This window comes from Sebastes fasciatus, chromosome 13 (assembly GCF_043250625.1).
Source record: "Sebastes fasciatus isolate fSebFas1 chromosome 13, fSebFas1.pri, whole genome shotgun sequence".
In the NCBI taxonomy this organism is placed as follows: domain Eukaryota; kingdom Metazoa; phylum Chordata; class Actinopteri; order Perciformes; family Sebastidae; genus Sebastes; species Sebastes fasciatus.
The window spans coordinates 3,691,792-3,708,118 of record NC_133807.1 but is presented as its reverse complement, the minus strand read 5'-3'; the positions used below and the strand labels follow the sequence as shown (position 1 = coordinate 3,708,118).

General features: G+C 42.5%; 1 protein-coding gene across 2 annotated transcripts in view; it reads left to right on the top strand.

Annotated features, from left to right (window-relative positions):
- LOC141781503 (carbonic anhydrase-related protein 10-like) overlaps positions 1–16,327 on the top strand; it is a 106,934-nt gene that overhangs the window by 32,076 nt on the left and 58,531 nt on the right. For both annotated transcript variants that reach the window (XM_074657326.1, XM_074657328.1), the window contains exon 3: positions 15,669–15,811. In XM_074657326.1, coding sequence (XP_074513427.1) covers positions 15,669–15,811 — 143 coding nt within the window. The remainder of the gene's footprint in view (positions 1–15,668; positions 15,812–16,327) is intronic.

Here is a 16,327-nt window from a genome sequence, read left to right as displayed (position 1 = left end):
TCACCAGATTTCATAATGGCGGCAGCGTCACAAACTTTCTCATTTTACAGCTAAACCGTGCACTACAAGATGATTCTGAAAGAGAGAAATAGGCATTAACGTAACATAATATTGATTCATATTTGATCAGCGCTGCCTAGTTTGACCGTTCGGTCAGAGTTCGCGAGTGATTGACAGCCGGCTCTCATAGACGGCAGCTGGACAGCAGACCTCAGATCAGCTCTTACTGCTTGTTCTCCTCCGGTCTGTGAAATCTTGCAGATGCCGTTAGGAGCACCGGAGGACACAGAGGAACATGATTTTTCTCAGGTTACCTGTTTCATGTACTACTGTCAGGATATAGCGACCGTTTTATAAAAATTACTTTTTTTAATCATATTTGCTCCAATCTGGCCTACTGCTGCTTTAACCCCAAATTGCTCCTGATGGCATAGCCATCGGTGTGTGAATGAGTATTTAGATAAGATCCTGATGGGCAGAGTTGGCACCTTAGCAGCCTCTGCCATCAGTGTATGAATGTATGTGTGAATGGGTGAATGCTCACATGTAATGTAAAGCGCTTTGAGTGGTCGGAAGACTAGAAAAGCGCTGTATAAATGCAAGTCCATTTACCAAGTATAGGTCAATATTTGTTTACATGTTGAAGCATTCTTTAATACGGCCATTCTAGGTAAATAAAAATAATTCCATACCATGCCACAGGGTGAGCTCTTGTGTTTTGGAGCAATGGATGAGACATATGAGAGCGAGAGAGAAAAAGGCAGACAGGGAGGAGGAAGAAGACGGCGAGGAAGAAGAAGAGCCATCATCTCTGATGAGATTCGGGCCAATTTGGTTGACCGTGGTCCAACAATGAGGGAGGCTGAGCTGAGCAGAGAGTTCAACCAAATTTACTGTAAGCAGGTTCACAGTAGGGAAGGTAATCTACTCTCATTACAGTATTGTAGTACTGCATCAATACAGTACTGTAGTACTAGTAGTAGTATTGCAAACGGAAAGTATGTTTCATATACAGTATGTATGAGACTGGGAGATATATAACCACAGTGATTACAGTGTTGGCCAGGGAGAACATTGGCTGTGATGGTGATGAGGTGCTGTGGCCAGACGGAAACACAAAACAGGATGCAGCTGAATTTTCTTTTTCCTCACGGTATATGCTGAAGGCTTATTTTATTTTTACCTCCATCAAAGAGGTCATGTTTTCGGTGCAGTTTGTTTGTTTATGGAATATGGAAAAACTACCAGCCCCGATTTTCATGAAACATGGTGGAAGTGTGTAGCATGGGCCGAGGAAGAAAAAAGCAATTTTTGGCCTCGGCGGAGGTCTGCACTCTCTCCGAGTGCCCTGCTAGTTTCTATTGTTTGTTCTGTAAGGACACATACTCTCTAAATCCAACTGTGTTTGCTGAGATGTGTACAGTGTTTCTATTCTTGTATTTGTGTTTAAACGTTAAAAAATGTTAAAATAAAATAAGAATAAAAGAAATTGAAATTCTACCAATATACAATGAATATCATATAGAGCACCTTTAACCCTCTGAGACCCACAATAGACCCGTTTTAGTCTTCTTAATCGGGGTACAGGGTGTCTTTAGGGGGAGATAGCAGGTCAACAGTAGATGTCACATAGAAGAGGTGTACATCATCTGAAAGCTGGAACCTGAGGATTAATTTGAGATGCAGCTCAGCGCTGTGTGTCAAGTTGTTCTAATCAGAAATCAGAAATAAAAACAAATCAATTAACTAATTAATTATTTAACATGAATTGTAAAAGTGTATAAGGGATTAGAACATTATGATAGAAGTATATAATGGTCATCCCCATGCTCCGTTATGTCTCATAAGTTCTTGCAGCAATTTTTGGGTTGGTACCATTTGTTACACAGATTTGGTGCTAAATTTAACAGTTTTTTTACCACTCGAAAATTGATAAAAAATATCAATAATCCCTCCAAAATACCACATTAAGACACCAAGACCTTGAGGAACACCATAGAAAAAGTAATGCTGTGATTTGGGATTAAAAACTTTTGACATTTGGAGATTTCTGCAAGGATTGCATTTTTCAGCGATTGGATGGCGAGCACTTCTGTTGTGTAAACTGCTCAGAAACCCCCTTATTGTCAATCTAGCTAGGAAAGCCATCCATCCTCTGAACGCTCTAGGTCTGTAGTTTGTGGCTGTAGAGTTTCATGAGGCTGTGATTATCTTAGAGGTCACCACAGGTCATTTTATACAGTGAGGTCAAATTAGAAAAAATGGTCTCACTACAATGAAATGGCTACTATGTGGACAAACATCATCACACATGAATACAGTTGATGCCCAATTTATGTAATTCCAAGACAGTTTAGGGACCCCAGTATGCAGAAATATTCAAACACACCATTTTAAGTGGGCATGTCTGTAAAGGGGAGACCCGTGGGTACCCATAGAACCCATTTTCATTCACATATCTGGAGGTCAGAGGTCAAGGGACCCCTTTGAAAATGGCCATGCCAGTTTTTCCTAGCAAAAATTTAGCGCAAGTTTGGAGCGTTATTGAGCCTCTTTTCCGACATGCTAGCATGACATGGTTGGTACCGGTGGATTCCTTAGGTTGTCTAGTTTCATATGATATCTGTAGCTTCACTCTAGATCTAAAACTGAACCTGCTACAGCCTCTGACAGACAGTAAAGTCAGCCTAAACCGCGATGGTTTACTAAACCTAGCCAAGTAGTTTTGTTAACCACGTGTTTAAAACTGCGACAGTAATCCAGGAGGAACTATGCTTCCGTCCAAATGTAACTGAGGATGCAGTTTAGTTGTATGAGAACATCATTTTGTACAGTAGGAGAAAGAGTTGGTGTGTGTGTGTGTGTTTCTTTAATCATAACTCATGTCACAGACAAATCAGAGGAACTTTCTGGGTCATGTTCACGCTGAACACGCACACCTGGGTCAGAGATGCAATCAACTACACCTGCTTCTCACACCTACACACACGCACACACACACACACACACACCCTGTGCCTCCTAGCCAGGAATAAACAAACTGTGAACAGTGTGAGGGGAGAAAAGAGGGAAGGGCAGGATGTTCTTGGGACAGGGCCGACGATCAGATCGTGCTCCGCTGTCGGCTGTAGAGAATGTAAAGTTTTAAAGAGTCTGAAATGATTACTGATTGCTTCAAGACGTCACAGAAAGAAACGTAAAATCACCAGAGACGACACACCACATACTACATGAGCCTGACATGACTGAAATGAAGCAAAAGATTCAGTGATAGTCTGTTAACCTCTGATGGGGTCTGATAGCATTCTATTGAGTGTGAGTCCAGTTCTGAGCAACGGACGCAGTATTCAGAGAGAGAAAGAAGTACGCTAAAGGGTGGTGGACCTTTCACTCAGGACCGCCATTCATGTCCTGTGTGAGACCAAAAGTCAAAGCTGAAGTTGGCGAGATTGGAGCAAATATGATTAAAAAAAGTTGAAGTCCGGTGCTCCTAACGGCATCTGCAAGATTTCACAGAGCGAAGGAAAACAAGCAGTAAGAGCTGATCTGAGGTCTGCTGTCCATCTGCCGTCTATGAGAGCCGACTGTCAATCACTCGCAAACTCCGACCAAACGGTCAAACTAGGCAGCGCTGATCGAATATGAATCAATATTCTGTTACGTTAATGCATATTTCTCTCCCCAAATGTTTACAGAATCATCTTGTAGTGCACGGTTTAGCTGTAAAATGAGAAAGTTTGTCAGCCATTGTAAAATCTGTTGAAGGAATGCCATGTTCCGGTCACATGACTGGAGCACAGCCAATACGAACGCTCTCTATCTGAAATGACCTGTGATTGGTCAAAGTCTCCCGTCACGGGCTAGATGTTCTAAAGCCTGAAAACAGAGCCATGAGGAGGAGCAGAAGTCTAGTTTTCTCTCAGAACACTTGAATTACAATATGCTGAAAAGGTTATCATGGAATTTTTGCCCAATGATGCCAAAAATATACTGCCTACTGACACTTTAATCCTGCCACTATTAATTAAAAATCGATAGTGTTTTTGAGAATCGATACAGTATCACAAAACGTAATATCGCAATATTTTCGATATTTTCTTACCCCCCTATTGGAAATGCACGGATGTACTGGCTGATTTTTACAATGTAAAGAGAAATAAATATTTTCATCAGTGTGCAGTACAACACACTCTTGTGTGTTGTGTTTGATCAGTATATTCATATACTTTACTCTAACAATCTCTCTGAAACAGTTAAACCCAGACTATATGATTAGAAAAGTAGAGAAGTTCAAAGTGTTTCAGATTGAGCACAGCAGAGTGAAACTAATTCCGACAGAATCACATCCTATGAACAATGTGTGTGCCACACGCTGACAATTTGTTTTTTGTTTTTTTACAGATGTTTTGGATGAAGTGTTTCATTTTGCAAAAGATCTGAGTTGTTCTGCTACATGTGTGTGTGGTTGTGTCAGTTGTGTGTAGTATGTATTGAAAAAATCAGTCCTGTTTTCAAAACTGTGCTGAAGCAATGGCAAAAAAAAAGTTAATTAAAGTCACCACCGTCACCGCTAAGATGCTAAAGAGCTGTTGAGCTAAACGAATTCAGGTCAAGCTCTCACAGACTGCTGAAGGCTGAAGAAGAACAGATGCAACGTGTAGCAATACTGTGTAATGTAAACCAAGCAATGTGAGTAAGATTTAAATCTAAATATTATTTTATGCTAAATTTACAAAGCTGTCCTCAGACAACCAGGATATACATACACTGTACATGTCAATATATACTGTATGGATATACTGTCTCTCTTCTTGTCTCTTGCTGTGTTGTGTCTCTCTGGTGTAAGGGGGATAGAGATGAACAGAGGAAAGAGACAGAGACAGCAGAGGGGAAGGGTTACAGTGGTGTTACATCATTGTTTGAAAGCTCCGAGTCATTTTATTTGGCCCGCATTATTATTATTATTATTACAGTTTTTCACAATTGCTATAAGACACATTTCTTGAAACCTTCCACCCTTTTCTCAAACCCAGTTTTCAAACTGCGTTCACAAAACCTCTAACTCTTCTTGCAAAACCAAACAATCGCCTCGAAACAGTTTCATCAGTGCTCCAAATCAAAGACTACTGAGCATTCATTAGGGCATGTAGCATACAAATGTTTATTGTTTGCAATTCAATAAATGCATTTTTTTTTCATAATTCAGTGGAAAGTCCTGGAAAAGGACAAAGACAAAATGTAAATCAGAAGCACATTATAATACACTGTACAATGGGACCACAAAATCAAACTCAACCAGTGATCCGTCATCCGGGCTCAGCATCACGTCTTATGCCGGGATCAGACTACACGATAGTTTTGTCTTTGACGATGGTCACCATGTCAGATCTAACGATCACAGCGCCATAAACTCTTGCAGTGTCTTGGTCGGGTGGCTGGTGAGACTACACGTATGACCACGACCACGGCATGTCGTATTCCACGATGAGGTGCTTCCGCTATTTCTCGCCAACATTTGTCTTTTTTGACTCCGTCATGGTACTCCCTCGACGAAAACGTCAAATAGGCAGTAGGGGGTATAGTTGCTACAACTCAATGAATTTTTCGTCAGTTTGGTTGTCTCACCTGACAGCAGCAAACTCGGCATCCCTCTTCCTTTTATCGCCATGCTTGTTTATTACCAAGTGACATGACTGCGACTGCGCGCCGGAGAGAGCACCTGATTGATCAACGCAAAGGAATGCGTCGTTCGAGATGTCACACTAGGCGTGTCGAGACGAAAAGTTCGGACCGGCTAGACTTTTCCTCGGGGTGTCGTGGGGCGTCCCAGACGTGGCGTCGGTTGTCATGTACTATGACACACTACACGAGATAAGAGGATCGATTTTCGCACACAACACTCATTTATCGTTGCGGATCCCCTACGACGGCCGTGTCGTAGTACAGGCAGTCTGTGTATCGTGTAGTCTGATCCCGGCATCAGGGCGTTTTCACACTTGTACTTTGTTTGCTCTGGTCTGAATCAGGGACCAAATTGTTACAATGCTGCATATTGCCTCGAGTTTGGTTTGTGTTCACACGGCAGCATTTACAAGCGGACCAACATTTTGGTGCGCAAAGAAACTCATTCATGAAAGGCAGAATAGTGGGCCGTCAGAAGAGGTTAAATAAAAACCGATACAGCGTTTTGGAGAATCGATACAGTATCACAAAAAATAATACTGCGATACTATTGATATTTTCTTACACCCCTACCTGACAGATGGTACCCAGGGCAAAAGTGCTACTGTCACTTGCTCCAGCAGCAACCCCCACCACCGGTTCCTAGAGGAAATGGCATCCTTGAGATGTTAACTAATATTTCTCCCTTGAAAGTCTTGTCCACTTACTGCTGTAGTCCTTTCAGTCTTTCTTAATGGAGTAACACAATCTTGTAATCTTATTATCCACCCACACAACACAGGATCTGCAGATTTCTGGAGCTGTGGCAATGACATCAACATCCCATCAGAAATAATAGCCTGTGATATAAAGTCCATACTGGACATCCTGCTACTGTAGCTGCATGATTCAGCTGTGTCAGTAATGTACAGCTTTAGATGAAACCCCATTTACAACATAATCTATGCTCTCCGTTTAAAGGGACTGTTTGTAAGAATCAGAAATTGCTTGTTAACAGCGACACCTGTGGCCGTTAAGTCAATGAAAGTCAGCGTCCTGTTGCTCGCGCTTGTGCTCGCTCTACATAGACATGAACGAGCATCGGTCAACACAGTGAGGTGACACACGTAAGCTAAAACCACAATATCACTCTATATTTCACCTGCATGGGACACCGACCCGCAATGATTGATACGTGTAAGAAGTCACAAACAGTACCTTTAAACAAATGAAATTTCCATGCGTTGATGCATTGCAGGTTATGTGTATGTACTGCTCATACATGTGTCTCTGCGCACATCTAGGTTAAATGTGTGAATATGGGTCAGAACGGGTAATAGCCTCTTAAGCCTTGAGCTGGTCTAATGCGTGGTTAGTAGGTTGCTAATGGTTGGCAGATTCACTGTGTTTAAAGTGCATGCTTGCTCACAGTGACAGATATCATACAGAGCCTTTTACAACAGCCAGAACACAGTCTTACTCAACTGTAGGGCCGTAGATGAAGATAAATGTTTCAAAGCCCTCTCCATACCAAAAGACCAAAGCCTACTCAGCTTGTCAAGTCGCCAGTAGCTGGTTTTAGAATGTAAGGCACATCACCTGTTTCAACAGCCAATCACCTTGTAGCAAAGTCAGCCGGTCAAGTAATGCACCGTTGCCGTGTCTTAGTCAATCCTCAGTGGCTTCAGCTAGTGCAGAATGCTGCTGCTCGAATTTTAACTACCACTCGTAGGTCCCATATCACCTTAAGTCTTGCCTCCCTTCACCGGATGCCAGTTAAATTCAGCATTGATTTTAAGATTATTTTAATAACTTTTAAGGTTCGACATGTTCTGGCCCCTAGTTATATCACTGAGCTTTTGACTCCCTATGCTCTAAGTCGTAACCTGAGATCTTCAGGTCTACCCTCGCTGTTGCTTGTCCCGAGGTCAAGGCTGGTGACTAACGGTGACCGGGCTTTTGCCATCAGGGCCCCTCGGGTCTGGAACTGTCTGCCTGAGGACATTAGGCTTGCACCTGGGCTCAGGGCGGGATAGAAAGAACACTCTAGCCGCATTGGTGTAAACTGGCAGGTTTCACAACGTTCACAACCTTCACATTGCAAGTAGTTGCAAATTTCAACCCGTCTCATCGGAAATCTTTGGTCTGTCCTGGGCTTAAAGGACTGCTCCATTATTATTATTTGTTTTTTTAGGTTTTTATATAATCCTGTATCTTCCCAGTGGTAATCCGTATATATTCAAATCCCAACATTCACATTTTGGTTGAAGTAGGCCTACGTATATTTTACCGTCAAAATGCTATTTTCCCAAGTCCTTCTGAAAAACCTTTTCCCACATCATGACCTGATGTAGGTTTCTGCATGATGACGCTGCTACATGTACAGTATATATGCATCTTTTTAGTCAGTGTATTAACGTAACATACAGTAACTGAGATGGGGGTCGGCGTGCTCCCAGTTAGGAGAAGCATACAGGAGTACCGGCAGGAAGCTGTGGACGCCACGTTAGTTCAGATCAGAAAGTCACACAATAACACAAACTAACTAACTGATGCAGCGGTAGACCAGAAACTCCTGTGTTCTGAGAGGTAAAATTACTTTTTTTGTCAATGGAGTCTGGTGGCTTTGAAGACGGCGATGTAACGGCGTCAGTTCTCAGTCAGAAAGTGCTGTGTGATGGCGAGGCCTTGCGTCAGACCTCGCCATCACACAGCACTTTCTGACAGGGAACTGAAGCCACCAGACTCCATTGACAAAAACAGTCATGTTACCACTCAGAATGCGAGAGTATACATACAACCCCACTTGTGTTTCAGTTAGCAAACTTAGTCAAACTTAGCACAGCTAACGTTGACTCAGCTAGCGCTAGCGTTCACACTATTCATAACCTTATTGATTAGATGGAAAAGCACATTAGAAACGTAAACGACTGGAGCTTTAAAGGAACGGGTCAACATTTTGGGATTTGCTTTCTTGCCGAGGGTTAGATGAGAAGATCGACACCAGTCTCAGTGCTGTACATATACAGTATGTAGGCTATGTACAGCATCTGGTTAGCTTAGCTTAGCACAAAGACTGAAGGTAACAAAATCTACCCGCCATCATTTCTCACCAATTAACACTTTAGATCTCATTTGTTGAATTCGTACAAAAAAACAAGGTGTATAAAAGCCCCCTGCGTAAAACAGCATGTTGTTACAACAAACAAATTAATAGTAATTGGTAATAAGTAAAATACTTACATACACAATGCACAGAGAATGGCAAAACCACTCCAAAATCTGCTCAACAGGCAGCCTTTGAACTTGAACTTCTTTTCTATTAGATTAGATTAGATTGTACTTTAATTAAACTTGTCTGATGTGACATTATAGACTAAAACCCATTTAAGAAATCCATGATTATTTTAAGGTGCCTCCAGGGAAAGGATCTTTATTCTCTCTAAATCAAGTCAAAGGCCTGAAGCTCTTCTAGGAAGGTTTAAAGAGCAACAGAGGCCGTGAATATAGATAAAATAAAAGTAAAGTATGTCCCAAATTTGTAAAAGACGAGGCCCGTGCTTCTGGCTGTCTGTGTGTGTGTGTGTGTGTGTGTGTGTGTGTGTGTGTGTGTGTGTGTGTGTGTGTGTGTGTGTGTGTGTGTGTGTGTGTGCGCGCGCGTGTGTGTGTGTGTGTGTGTGTGTGTGTGTGTGTGTGTGTGTGTGTGTGTGTGTGTGTGTGTGTGTGTGTGTGTGTGTGTATGTGTGTGTAACACAGAATGGATGTCAGATAAGGGACTTGTATGATGGCTTCTAGTGGAGCAGGAGCTGATAATGGAATCATTTCAGGGGGATAAATTGCTTTTATAAAGAACAAGAAAGGTTAATGTGAGGATTTGGAGTCTTTGTGACTGGCGCGTGTTCCCCTACTGTGACACATCAATTCTGAAAGTGGCAACAAGTCATGTGTTTACAAGTAACCAATCTACTTAATGGCTACTGTTTTCTGAGAGGTTCTGGGTCACTCCAAATTGATTTGACTTGACGAGCTGAAACACGCTGTGTGACACGCACGGGGAAACATTCATTTTGTGAGTGCATTTTCCCCAAAACAACACACACACAGTCCAGCCTCACACCACCATCCCAGCTCGTGATTTCCATCCACCGCCAACTGCTCGGCTCTGCTCCATCGGTCATCTACCCACCAGGCCTCCGCTCTTGGCTGCCTGATAGTGGTTCAACCTTCCAAATCCAGTCAAACAGCAGCTCACTGAGAGCTCTTTCTTCTCCTCACTCATTCACATCTTCTCTCCAATGTCTTACTATTTTATCATATTCTAATGTCTCTAGCTCGTATCGGTGCATACTTGCCAACATTGAGACCTTAAAAAAAAAAGAGAAAAATTTGAGTTTCAGAGACTTTGTTTCCTGCATTCTGGTGACTTTAAAAGAGTGAAAAAAAAACAAAATCTCACCTCATATTTGAGGTGGATCTGGTCAACCTGCTAGGAGGAGTACATTAAAAATAGAAAACATGTCATTTCCTGTTGCCATTTGGGGGCGCTATGAGTGAGACTCAATATGGACATGTAAATGTCCACAGGACTGGACCCTTATCATGCCTGAAAAAGTTTGGGCAGATCGGACAATGTACAGTGGAGTTACAACAACTTCCTGTTTCATGGCAAATGGCTCAAAATGGCCGCCACGCTACAGGCATGCCGTTCAATGAAAACTTACCATTTCAATACCTTGTCATTCTTAAGGTCTTAAGATGGTCCTGACCAAATTTCAAATCGTTCTGATTAAATCTGTAGGAGGAGTTTGTTAAGGTACACAGCCTATAAAACGTTAAAAATGGGCAAAAATCTCTCTCTCTCTTTTCCCCCCCATTTGATCCCAGTCAGATTTATTCATATTAAAAAGGCCGGTTGATCCTCAGGGCTTCCTCCCACTATCTCCATCCCTCCATCCCTCCTGCCTCTCTCAGTCCCTCTCCGTCTGTCTCTCCCAGACACATTTTATACATGGATACTAAAGGCCCTGATACTTTGTGCAATTTTGAACAGTCCCAGATGAAAGATGGCAATTGAGGGAGAAACATGAGTTGAAATCTACGGTAATCAAATCCTAAACTGTGGTCCTAATGTAAATCACACTGTGAGGACACGTCCACTGATGGCCGATTTAGAGCATTGGAGACCAAATTCTGACAGTGTCAGAATTTTAGGACCAAAATCTCACAATTCACGATCCACATCTAATCCACATCTAATCAACCAATCAGAATATTCAGTATCCCCGGTAATTACATGCGCGTTGGACAACTCCATATACCTCAAGATATACGTTCAATACCAATGTTCAGTTTCAAAAAGTAGTTCTCTCTAGTGAAGGACGCGGGGGAGACCGTAGCTTTGGTCTCCAGGGCCGGAGTCTCTGCTGTACTCTGCTCCTCTGCCTGCCTTCACTCACACACCAGGCTCGTTCTCGCTCTTTCGCTCCACCTCTCACGTGCATGCGCGCACACTACACACTGCAGAAGAGTTAGTTTAGCTCTGAGAATATCTAGTGAATGTACAGTGGACGTTTGTGTAGAAATAACTGCTGCAGCTCCTCCAGACCAACAGAGGTTTCCCGTGTCTTGTGAAGTGACGGGGCTCCACAGAGAGAAACGTTATCGTCTCCGACCAAAACTCCGGTGTCTCACCTGTTCCCTCCGGCCGCGGTCGGGAGGCTGAGGCAGGAAAAGCCAACACTAGGATCAGCAGTGATTCATGGAGAGACCTTCGTCTGGTCAGCTAACATTACTGCCATGCAGCTGAAATATAGAGTGATATTGTGCTTTTAGCTGACGTGTGTCTCCTCACTGTTTTGAGCGATGCTCGTTCTTGTCTATGTAGAGCGAGCACAAGCGCGAGCAACAGGACGCTGACTTTTGTTGACTTAACGGCCACAGGTGTTGCTGTTAACAAGCATTTCTGATTTACATAGAGTCCCTTTAAAGCAAGAATTTCTAAAAAAGAAAGTGGAAAAAAATGTTTGTCACTTACAGTGATGTATCGTCAGACCAGTCTCACTCAGTGTGACATCCAACGAACCTTCAAGATTGCTGTTATCGCAGACTGCAGCGGCCTTTAGGCACACTCTCACACACACATGCTGGCTTAATCTCACGTTTCCTATTTCACACACAAAATCATACGTTTATGAACGGATACATATTCAGATTTTCTCTGTTTTTTAGCCCCAAATGGTTTGTTTCTACAAATATCCACTTCCTGACATACAGTTTCTGTCTGTCTCTCACACACACACACATACACACACACACACACACACACACACACACACACACACACACACACACACACACACACAGCTGGGCGATATAACAGCGGGTTGACATGTGGCTGTGTGCCGAGCAGGGGTTAGGATTGCACTCTGCAGGTCAGGGCTGCCACATCTGTCATTTCATTGCTCCACTGAATAGTGCCTGGATGAAAAGGATGGAGCAAGAGAGAAAGAGAGGGATAGAGATGGAGAGACGGACAGTGAGAGGGAGAGATGTGAGGACACAGTGAAGAAGAGGAAGTAAAGGGTTGCGTCTTGGGCCTCGTGCAAAAAACAGCATGCAGCTAGAAAAGAGCCCCACGTGTGTTAAAGAAAATCCTATTAAATAAGTTTGAGGTTCACATCCATCATTTCAACGTGTTCCTCATTTAGCTGCGTCTCAGCTGAGCACCCTGACTACCGCTGATGAGTTTGTTTAATCATAATGACAGCTGTTTTACACTGCGAGTTGTCGTTAAGCCGTCTCTGACAAGCATTATGACAGTTTAGCTGGTGATAAGCCCTCTCATCTGTGTGTGTGTGTGTGTGTGTGTGTGTGTGTGTGTTCCTGACTTAGGCCACCTTCGAGGACGTATTTCAGACTAAAGACCAGCAAAAGCTGTGTACCCAACTGGGAAAAAAAGCTGATTTATGGGTCAGTGGTTAATGGTGGGGTTTGGTTAGGGTTATGGGTTAGGGTAAGGGTAAGGGTAAGGCAAGTGATGGTTATAGTTAAGGTTAGGGTTAGGCAAGTAGTGGTTATGGTTAAGTTCAGGGTTAGGGTTAGGACCGCTCTTAGGATAGAGATAGTTAGGTCTTGGCATTGAAATTGAATAGTTAGGTTTAGGCATTGAAATTGAATAGTTAGGTTTAGGCATTGAAATTGAATAGTTAGGTTTAGGCATTCAAATTAAATAGTTAGGTTTAGGATAGGTGTAGGGCAGGACGGTCTTCTTCCAGGGTCCTACTCTCGCATTTTAATGAGGGAAGAGGGGGTGGGGGAGGGGGGGGGGGGGGATGGATAGAGATGAGACAGAGAAGACACGCAGTAGTACAGTGTAAGTGTAAGTAGTAGCCTAGCCTACTAACCGCAGCAGCTAGTGTTTGTTTAGGAGACAGCAGCGCTGCGATGGTAATTTAATAATCAATCGTAAGGTTGTTTGGGAACGGGGATGTTAATTAACGTACTTTACATTTACGGAATGCATGAATACATTCACGGCACAGGCTTTACAGCGTACAGCCCATGGGTGTATTATAAGACAATAAAAGTGATGAATTACAGCCAATATATCCATTATTACAGCCACATACAGCTAGCAGGAAGCTGGCTGGCAGAACCTGGATATTTCACATGAGTGCGCAGGGCGACGCAGTCTCGTGGGTCTGATTCACGTTCATTATGCCGAGGAAAATAACTCTGGATTCAGTTATTAGTTCATTTTACAACTTTAAAAACTTAATTTTTTAAATAAGGGCTATTAGAGTGTTCGTACTGGGAAGTTGATTCACCTCAAAAAAAATTATCCGCTGAGTTACAGACGTCTTTTTCCCAATGTAAGTTTTGTATTTTTGGGTCCAATGGCATCACTTGACGGACACGGAAGTTGCAGTACCGCCGTTTGGCCGCTACAAAAGTCGGGATCGACGACGGCGCTCTTCCTTGGAGCTTGGAATATTCAGCTATTTTATTTACTAACTTTTCGTTTTAATGCTGAATCAACATTCACACTATTAAATGTGTGCGAGGCCTCATACGTATAAATGAATCCTCTCACATTTTAATGTCTACAGTCTGGCTTCAGCTCAGCTCAGCACCTCACCATCTCTGTTGCAGTGATGGTTTGGCTCGGTGCCCAGAGGCCGCTGGACGTTTGGTTGAGACTCTATATTCTGCATTCTATCCTTTTGGCTGCCTCTGATTTATCCAGAGGATTTTGGTTTTTAGGTTTTGGGTTTTCTGCTATATTCCTTGTTTCATTCGTTTAATATTTCCTGTTTTAGTTTGAAAGTCCTTTCCTCTTGTATCTTGTCTTGTTTTACGTCCTGCCTTTGTTTGTTCCCCGCCTGTGTGATTGCTTTAGTTAGTTGGACCTGTTCCTCGTCAGCCCTGCTGTCACCTGTCCCTCCTCGTTATCTCCCTCCTTTCTTCGTGTTTTTAGTCTTTGTGCTGTCTCTTGTGTTTTGTCGGTTCGTCTTCGTCTTCTTTGCTGTTTGGAGTTTTGTTAACCTGCTACCTGTTTGCCAGTTACCAGCCTGATGTTACCTGCCTGCCATTGGACTCATTTAGGATTTTCAGTTTTGTAAGCCTTTTGTTTATTAAAGGTCCCATATTGTAAAAAGGGAGATTTTCAGGTCTTTTATATTATAAAGCAGGTTTAAGTGATATATAAATACTGTTAAACTATCAAAATGCTCAATATACAGAGAAATACACACAGCCCGTATTCAGAAATTGTGTGTTTGAAACAAGCCGTTAGGATTTCTGTCCATTTGTGGTGTCACAAATATACAATATTTCGACCATTACACGGTTTTAAACATAAACATTCTAAATGTGTCCCAGTTTATTTCCTGTTGCAGTGTATGTAAATAACATCAGCTACGGTGGTGCTACTAAACCTGAGGGGGCGCACCCTATTTTTCCCTGATAACGCATTACTGTGAACAACAAACATCAGCAGGAGGAGAGTTAGTAACGTTAGCTGTTAGCAGCTGGTGGGCAGCACAGTCCTGCTTGGATATTTAGCGGAGATACTAACGTTAATGGAGGTGCCATTCAGTTATTATTATGAGACGTTCACGGTCTGCTCAGCAAAATGACCTTTGGGCGAAGGTAAATTACAACGTTATCATGATGTGTTCAACTGTAATGTAATGTTTTCGGTGAGAAACTTGAATAAATCCAGTTGTTTGTAGGAAATGTTTTCACATCAATATAAAATAGATAATAGAGAGAGAATTATGACCTGTTTAACTTCATAACAACTTACCAAGATTTTTTTTTTAATCAAAGCAAATATTTAAATAATCATACTTATTTGAATTGTGTGTTTTTATGCAAATAACCACTATAGATGACAATAACAAAGTACAGTACAGTGTGTTACAGTACCCTCCCTCCCACCAAAAACAGGGCTCCCCCAGAAGCTACTGTGTAATTCCAACACTGTAATTTACCGTGTATATAATGTTTTTTATGTCAAATATATCGAACACTGAATGACATCAGATTTAAAATGTTATTCCTTCATTTAGTGCAAAGATTTCAAAAGTGGCAGATAAAATTTCTGAGTGGCAGGAAGTGAAAAAAGTTAATTTCAGACCCTGCCTATGACCTCACTGTGATGAGGCTCACAAGTTTCTCCATTGAAAAGACACACAAGACAGAAAGGTCGGGAGCCACTAAAAGCAATAAAAACTAGTGGGAGAACTTTTAGACAGACTTTAAAGTCAGTTTGTCTCCCGTAGTTCTACTTGCAGATAATAACCTGGAGATTTTAATGAAAGCTCCTTTTTTAGTCCGATTTTAATGAAGCCATATTTAAATTCAAATCTCCCTAAACTCCCCATTTCTCCTGTCCCTTCATAATGAAGCTCATCTGCTCACTTTCTCTCTGTTTTTATGGAGCACACACACTAATTACTGCTACTGTCTCTCTCTCTGCTTCGTCCCACCACCACCACCACCAGTCCCGTCCTTCTGGGGTCTGGTGCACTCGGCCTGGAACCTGTGCGCCATAGGGAAGAGGCAGTCGCCCATCGACATCGAGACCAGTCACATGATCTTTGACCCCTACCTGACCCCTCTGAGGCTCAACACGGGAGGACACAAGGTAAGATGACCCATCTGTCTTTGGATGAAATGTGCTTCTGAATAAATCCATCCTCAGTGTTTAAGAGACACTGACGGATGAGTTTTCAGGCTGAAGTTTGGAGACAACACTCATCAAACATTCTGATACAAGCAGGACTGTCCTTCTCTGACAGCTCTGGGCTTTAATTCATCACTTGCTGAGAACAGAACGGGACACATCATTCTCTAAATCGAGATGCGGAGAAACTTGTGTCTGACAGAGACTATGAGCTTTTCATCCATATCCGAAGGCTTTAAAAATTCCCAGCTGCATTTGACTCACTCGGCTCAGGAGGCATTACACAGCAATCACAGTTAATCTTTACAGGGAAAATCCTCTCTAAAGCACCCGGAATCACCGTTAAAACACCTTTTGGTGATGTCGCACGTTGCATCCTGGATTCAGTCTGGTGTTTAGCAGTGTGTTCTAGTTATTTATCATATCTAGATGAAGTGAGGTCACATTGAGGGATCTTCAGTTCAAAGAAGGGGGAAC